The sequence below is a fragment of the Oxyura jamaicensis genome, unplaced genomic scaffold (genome assembly GCF_011077185.1).
Source record: "Oxyura jamaicensis isolate SHBP4307 breed ruddy duck unplaced genomic scaffold, BPBGC_Ojam_1.0 oxyUn_random_OJ71777, whole genome shotgun sequence".
Classification (NCBI taxonomy): Eukaryota; Metazoa; Chordata; class Aves; order Anseriformes; family Anatidae; genus Oxyura; species Oxyura jamaicensis.
The window spans coordinates 22,993-30,623 of NW_023310690.1; the positions used below are offsets into that span (position 1 = coordinate 22,993).

The 7,631-nt window shown below is 56.0% G+C and overlaps 1 protein-coding gene across 1 annotated transcript; it reads right to left on the bottom strand.

Moving 5' to 3' along the window:
- Positions 1-358: 358 nt before the first annotated feature.
- LOC118159719 (guanylate-binding protein 1-like) lies at positions 359-6,247 on the bottom strand. The gene is made up of 12 exons (XM_035314287.1): positions 6,207-6,247; positions 5,579-5,789; positions 5,345-5,472; positions 4,836-4,945; positions 4,354-4,556; positions 3,999-4,241; positions 3,442-3,716; positions 1,133-1,345; positions 905-1,007; positions 718-782; positions 607-680; positions 359-453 (listed from the first exon to the last, which is right to left on the bottom strand). The coding sequence occupies exons 2-11, from the start codon at positions 5,769-5,771 to the stop codon at positions 624-626; spliced, it is 1,590 nt and encodes a 529-aa protein (XP_035170178.1). The 5' UTR covers positions 5,772-5,789; positions 6,207-6,247; the 3' UTR covers positions 359-453; positions 607-623.
- Positions 6,248-7,631: the final 1,384 nt, after the last annotated feature.

Sequence of the window (7,631 nt, forward strand, 5' to 3'; positions counted from 1 at the left end):
GGAGCAGAATTTCCCACCTACAAGCTGATCAGCAAATCCACCCCACGCCCCTAAGATTACACTCCCCAGACAATTAGTTTCCTTTCCAACTACGTGAAAGCATGAAAGCACTGGCTGGTGCAATGGTACCACGGAGGTCACGGCCACGCTCTGTCCCTTGCAGCAAGGACTTGGAGAGTTTAGCAGAATTGTACTTGGGACCAAGAGGCACGCCACACAGCTCTCTTACTTTGGTTCTGCACGGCTTCTAGCGAAAACCATAATGATCTCAACAATTGTTGGGAAAAAGTACTGTTTCAGAAGAATCTGAATAATATTTTTAAAAAACTCAGTCCAGGTGTTGCCATTGGGGTTGCCACTGGGGTTGGCATTGGGGTTGCCACTGGGGTTTGAATTCTGCTGATCCTCAGGGTTGTTCTTCTCAGAGCCACTTGTGGACTTCTCGTTCTGGTCCTGTGAAGACAGACAGGTTGTCAGCAAGGGCAGCCCAAAGCCTTCCTGCAGTGCAAGGGGGCCAAAGAAGCAACGGGAAGGAGCCAGGTGGGCCCCCACTGCCATTCCTGTCTGCCAGCCACAGCTCTGGGCACATCCTGCCTGCCATAGTACCTTTGATTGATGGTCGTTCATATTCTCTTTCTCCTCCTGCTGCTTTCTCCGACGAGGCTTTCCATCTCTGAGGATCTTGTACAACCACTTCTGCAGGTTTTTGGCCTCCCTCTCAGCTTCCCTCTTTCTCTCAGCCTCCTTCTCCTGCTCAGCTCTCTCACATTGGGCTTTCAGATCTGTTGAGAGAGAACCAGAGATGTCTCAAAGGAGATAAGCCCCAGGCCCCCGAGGAGTACCGTCCCTCCCTGCCATGCCAGTCCCTCTCCAGGCAGTGGCATTTCTCCAGCCCCCAAATTACTTTTTATTTGCTCTTCCTTCTCCATCAGCTCACGGTCAACTTTGAGGATGGTTCTGGCCATAGACTCTCTCTTCTGGAGGAAATCCTGCAGCACAGTGTCCGCCTGCAGGGCCACAGGGAGGGCAGAAGTCAAGGGGTGAAGCAGCAGCTCCGGGCATGTGGTTTTTTGGGAGAGGGTGGTGGGACATGGAGCCTCGGCCCTCGCCGGGGAGCTGTTCATGTTCCTACCTTCACCCCCTTGCCAGGCAGTTCCCAGTATTGCTCCACCAGTGCCTGCTGGTCTCTTTGGAAGAGCTGGTAGCCCCCCGACACAAAGTAGACCCCGTCATTGATCCGTGCGTCCAAGTCCTGGAAGAGCTCCTGGAGGGCGGCCGTGCACTTCTCATGGGATGCCCGCTCGTTCTGGATCCAGAAATGATCCTTTAGTGCCTCTAACTGGACCTGTGCAGAAGGACAGAGAGGGAAGGCATCAGCCCAGGCCAAATGGCCTCCACCACTCTCAATCTAGGCCAAAAAAAAAAAAAAAAAAAAAAAAAAAAAAAACTGTTGAGCACTGGAACAGGCTGCCCAGGGAGGTTGTGAAGTTCTCTTCCCCATGGAGATATTCAAAATCTATCTGGACGCCTACCTGGGCAACCTGCTCTAGGGAACCTGTTTTGATTCTCGAGGTCCCTTCCAAGCCCTACAGTTCCGTGTGTGAGAATAAAGCCAGGCTGGCATGGAAACGGGGATCTGCAGCCTGTGGGGTGATCAGCCGGGAGGTGAAGCCCCGTGGGCTGCAGACAGGGAAGGTAGCTCCTGTCCCAACACCCAGAACCCCCATGAGATAAACCTTTCCCGCGTATTACTGTCAGGCCTGGTGTCTTACAAAACCAGCCATTAGCAAAGAACCCAAAGCCCAAAACTGTTTTTATAAATATATTTTATAAAAAAAAAAAATTGTATAAATATATTAATGGCAAGAGGAAGGCTGAGGAGAATTTCCATTCTTTATTGGACGCAGGGGGGAATGTGACTACTGAGGATAAGGAAAAGGTGGAGGTTCTTAACGCCTTCTTTACTAGCCAGACCACTTATCCTCAGGGTATTCAGCCTCCCGACCTGGACGTCTGGGACAGGGGCAGAAGAACCCCCCCACAGTTCAGGTTGGGGACCTGCTGCTCCACCTGGCCAAGTCCATGGGGCCAGATGGGATCCACCCGAGGGTGCTGAGGGAGTTGGCGATGGGATTGCTGGGCCGCTCTCCACCATCTATCAGCGGTCATGGTCATCTGGGGAGGGCCCTGGAGACTCACTAACGGGACACCCATCTATAAGAAGGGTCATAAGGAGGACCTGGGGACCTACAGGCCTGACCTGGGTGCCAGGGAAGGTGATGGAACAGGTCTTCTTGAATGTATGACCATCCAGCTGGTGACTGGTCACCAGTGGTGTTCCCCAGGGGTCGGTGTTGGGCCCATCCTCATTAATATCTTTAGGGATGGCTTGGACGAGGGAATGGAGTGCCCCCTCAGTAAGTTTGCAGATGACACCAAGTTGGGGGGAAGTGTCAATCTGTTGGAGGGTAGGAAGGCCCCGCAGAAGGACCTGGACAGGATGGATCGATGGGCAGAGTTCAATGGGATGAGGTTCAATAAGGCCAAGTGCTGGGTTCTTTACTTGGGCCACAACAACCCCATGCAACGCTACGGGTCTTGGGGCAGAGAAACACTACAGGTTTGGGGGCAGAGTGACTGGAAAGCTATGCAGAGGAAAAGGATTGGGGGAGTTGGTGGATGCTCGCCCGAAAATGAGCCAGCAGTGTGCCCAGGTGGCCAAGAAGGCCAACAGAATCCTGGCTTGTCTCAGGGATATTGTGGCCAGCAGGACCAGGAAGGTGATCGTCCCCTGGTGAGGCCGCACCTTGAGTGCTGGGTTCAGTTTTGGGCCCCTCACTACCAGAAGGACATCGAGGCCCTGGAGCGTGTCCGGAGAAGGGCTACGAGGCCAACGAAGGGCCTGGAGCACAAGTCCTGTGAGGAGCAGCTGAGGGAACTGGGGGTGTTTGGTCTGGAGAAGAGGAGGCTCAGAGGAGACCTTATTGCTCTCTACAACTCCCTGAAAAGAAGGTGTGGGGAGCTGGGGGTCGGCCTCTTCTCACAGGTAACTGGTGATAGGACCAGAGGGAATGGTCCCAAGTAGTGCCAGCGGAGCTTCAGGTTGGAAATGAGGAGACATTTCTGCTCAGAAAGAGCAGCCAGGCACTGGGACGGGTTGCCCATGGAGGTGGTGGCGTCACCGTCCCTGGGGGTGTTCAAGGGAAGGTTGGACGTGGTGCTTGGGGACATGGCTTAGTGGTGACGTTGGTGCTAGGGGGATGGTTGGACCAGATGATCCTGGAGGCCTTCTCCTACCCTAATGTTTCTATGATTAGAGGGCACAGCACTGGCCTGCCCAGCAGCGGGGAGACCCCTGTCCCCCCAGGACTACACTACTCCCCCCAGGCTAGGGGTGATGGTGTCCCCGGGGGGATCCCGGCCAAGGTGCAGATCACCTACCGTGAGCTCTGCCCGGAACTTCTCCCTGCTCTCCGCAAAGGCCCGCGCCGTGAAGAGCCGCGTCGCCTCCTCCTCACACCGTGCATGCAGTTCCAGCAGCTCCTGGGTGGTCTCCGTGGGCAGCTCCTGCTCCATCCGCTCCCGGTACAAGGCCACAGCCTCCTTCACCACCTCTGAATTTTCGATCTCTGCCAGGGCCAGCACTGCGTTCTCCAGGCATGGCACGGCCCCGCTCTGGATGGCTTCCACGTAGCTCACCACCAGGGTCCCCAGCCCTGCCGGGGAGGGGTGACGGAGCTGCAGCCTGACCAAAACAACCGGGATCCTGCCCTATCCCCACTGCCAGCATCCCCTTGTGACCCCAAGCTTCTTTTCCTAGTTCTTTTCCAGCTACACACAACATCTAAGAGCTCCAAACCCAGAGGTAAGCACCACAGCCGGCACAAAAACGTGCCCATGCTCCCCCCCGCCCCAGCCTCAGCAGCATTTTGCTCTGCATCTGAGCCTTGTCCCGACACAATCCCAAGGGCTTGGACCCTCTGGACATCAGTACTCACTGCTCCCCGTTATCTTGTGGCCACCAGAGATGGTCTTGGGGGGACAATTCTGCCTCATGTAGCTGCAGAAGTTCTCCACCTGCTGCTGGAATTCGGGGTCGAGCATCTCGTCCGGGAGCTCCTCCAAGCGGGGCAGGTCCCTCTTCCTGGCTGGCTGGTCGAAAACGAAGCACTTGCGCTCCGAGAAGAGCTGGTGGATGCATTCCCGCAGCCGGTTGTAGCTCTGGGCCTCCTGGCTGCTCCCTGTGGGGTGAGAAGGGCCAGAAAAAGCCCCCGGGGCTTAGGCTCGTGATGCCTTCCACTGCAGCTGTGTCTGGGGCTGGATGCGTCCAGCGGCACAGCACCGCTCCCCTACCATCCTTCAACTTCAACGCATTCTCCAGGTATTCATCCTCGGAGATTTCCTTCCCGTCCACCTCCAGCTGCAGCGTGAAATCCCGGACGGCCCAGACGAAGGTTGGGAAATACAGGGCATGTCTGTCCAAACCCAGCTGCTCATCTCCTGCCTCCTCGGGTGCTGTTTTCACCTGGACGCACTCTGTCAGCTTCAGCACGTAGCTGGGGAGCTGGCTAAGGAAGTGGGAACCTCAGCTCTGAACACAGGGACACCCCCAGCCCGCGAGCACCGGGCACTTTGTGGGCACTGGTGGAGCCTTTTTGGGGACAGAGGCCAGCCTGGTGCCACCAGGAGGAGGGAGAAAAGCCCTGAGGACACTGAGCAGGTCCCTGGGCACCACTGGGAGGTTTCCTCTCTCCACACAAGGAACTGGGATGTGGGATCCCCGTGGTCCCCAGGCAGGGAGCAGGGGGCATCCCGTGTGTCCCCACAAAGGATACTGCAGGTTGTCCATGGCCTGCTGGTCAATGGTGCCCTTGCTGTTGTAGATCAGGGTGCTGGAGAGCAGCACGGCCAGCACGAAGATCCACGTGTCGTTCTTGGTGTCGCCCTGGAACAATGACCCCAGGTTCTCACCTTATCCAGGAGCCCCGTGCAAGACCCCTTCAGGCACAAGCCCAAATGCCCGGACCCTGAGTGCTGCCAGCCAGCATCCCATGGCAAAACCATCCCCTGGGGAGACCCCGCAGCATCTCCAGGGCTTCCTACATCTCTTTATCCTCAGCTCTTTCACTCTCAGGGTCCCACAACGTGCTCCCTGAGCTCCCCAGTCCTGCCATTTGCCAGTGAAGCAGAGGAATTTGGCAGCTCGTCCACACTGCTAGCCCTCTCCTCGCTCCCCGGGCTTTCTGCCCCATGGGGACAGCCCCAGTTCCAGCAGAGGCTCCTTCCTGGAAGGGACTAAACCCAGAAAGCCCAGGCCCGAGGGAAGCCCCTGCTTCTCCCCCACCTTCTCAGTGTCTCCCAGCCCTTCGGTGTCCAGCAGCACCAGCGTGTGTCCGGGCTTGCAGGGGTGAGGCACGCACCACATCCAGATTCCTTTGGTGTGCGCCCGCACACTGGAGCCCAGGGAGAAACCTGTGGGTGCAAAGAGCCTCAAAAGCATGAAATACCGAGCAGGAGAAGCCGTGCACCTCGGGCATCCATGGCCAGGGGTTGTGCACATCTCGTCCCCTTCCTTTACCTCTCCTCTGCCCCGCGAGCCTGTTCAGGAGGTAGGACTTGCCGCTGCGGTACGGCCCGGCGATGGCCACCACCACCATGGGCTGCGTGATCCCTGCCAGCAGCCGCAGGGCCTCTGGCTGGACCACGAGCCCCTTCCCCTTCTCATTCTCGATGAGGCAGATGGGCTCTGGCATCTGGATTTCGGATGACATCGCTCACAACAACACAGTCTGCAGGGGAGATGGGCTGGTTAGCAAGGGAGGGGGGCACCCTGCCCGAGGGATATCTTCACCTGACTTCATCTCTCCAAGCCAAGCAGAAAGGATGCCCTAGCTTCCTCCCTCTGTACCTCCTCTTTTTGCACCTTCCAGGTGGAAGCTTTGGGGATCTCATGACGATCTGCATCGTGCCCGATCCCCCCATAGGGTCCGAGCCTGGGGCAGGCACTAGGGGGTTGCACACAGGCTCCCAGCCCCCCGTTCCCTTTGCTCCATCCCAGAGCAAAGATGGAGCCGACCTCTGGACCTCTCTGTCCTCCTGGCAGGGAGCTCTTTGGCTTGCTGGGGTCCGTGGGATCCCTTTCCCGTGCCCCCTGCCCATAGCTGCCTGCATGGGGTTGGGGACGAGGGGATGGGGACGGGACTCACCTTCACCTTCTCGGGACTGCAGCAGCTCTGCAGCACCCTGGGCGCTGGGCTGCCTTATATCCCGTGCCTTTGTCCAGCCCTTCTCCACCTGTTCTGGGAAATAACAGGGAGGAAAAAGAATAGAAAGCGAAAGACAGCGACTGGAGGTCAGGAACACCCCCCTCTGCCTTTCCCTGTGTCCTGGTGTTGGTTGGGACAGGGTGACTTTTCTTCCTGGTAGCTGAGCTGCCACAGCACTGAGTTGGGGTTTAGGATGCAAATGCTCTTGGCAGCTGTGGTGGTTTAACCCGGAATCGCCCAAGTATCACACTTAGGTGATAAAAAAACGGAGGTAAAAGCTCGTGGTTTAACCCAGAGTCACGCTTAGGTGCTAAAAAAAAAAAAAAAAAAAAAAAAAAAAAAAAAAAAAGCTAAAAACTTGTGGGTTGAGATAAAGACCGTTTAATACAACAGAAAACAAAGGGCTAATAATAACAGTGATGTCCCATGGTGTGGGATATCCCTTTGGCCAGGTTGGCTCTGCTGTGTCCCCTCACAGCTTCTTGTGCACCCACGGCCTCGTGGCTGGCCATCAGCACGAGAGGTTGAACAGTCCTTGGCTTAAGCATTTAGGAGAGTTTTGGGCATCGCTTCGGGGTGCAGAGGGGCACTGGGAGGTGCGTTGTGCCCCGGTCTTTCCCCTGCCAGCAGTCAGAGGATGCTGGTGCGCTCTGCCACTGTTTTCTCTTTGCCTTTCCGTGCTTTGCCTTTCCCCACATCTCCTCCAGCCAGTCCTGGCCGTGTTGAGGGCCCTGCTTTCTCTGATGGCCTCTGGAGGCCTGGGAGCACCCAGCCACAAGGAGCTTTAGTCAATCCCATAATAAAACGACGCTGCAAGTAGATGGAGCTGTTTCCCAAGGCAGAGCCGCTGCAAAGGACTTCCAAGAGCGATGCTGAAGCGATACTTGGAGGAGCAGAAGTGTCTCCACATTGTGAGCTTTGATTTTACAGCAGAGTAAAATCTGCTGGATTTTATGGAAGAACAGGTTTTCCACAAAATTCCCACTTGGCCCCATTTTGCCACAGTATTACGTGTGTTGTCACAAACAAGGGAGGTAGCTGCCATCTTCCCAGGAGGAGCTGGTAAATGCAGTCCTCCGCTGGGGTTTGGCAAGTCCTTTGGCTTTGTTGTTGTTTGGTTGGTTTTGTTTTGTGTTGTTTTTCAGCCCCCACATGAAAGCCGTACACTTGTCCTGGCCAGACTCCTCAAACACTTCAAACAGAAAATTAAAAAGTTGTTTTTCCTTGAGGTCTGAAGGGAGGAAACGTCACTGAGCAGTGCAGAAGGCACCCAGTGACTTCAGAGAGTCTCAGGACATCCAGCCCTTTTTTTATTATTATTATTTTTATTTCCAAAGCAGTGGCTAGGAGAGGCTTCCCCCTTCC

Bases quoted from the DNA above. Each gene is read 5' to 3' on its own strand.
- LOC118159719 (XM_035314287.1), bottom strand. From the start codon at position 5,771: ATGTCATCCGAAATCCAGATGCCAGAGCCCATCTGCCTCATCGAGAAT. The intron at 5,473-5,578 runs GTAAAGGAAGGG...TTGCACCCACAG, and splicing joins GCTCGCGGGGCAGAGGAGAG to GTTTCTCCCTGGGCTCCAGT. The intron at 1,008-1,132 runs GTAGGAACATGA...GTGGCCCTGCAG, and splicing joins TGCCTGGCAAGGGGGTGAAG to GCGGACACTGTGCTGCAGGA.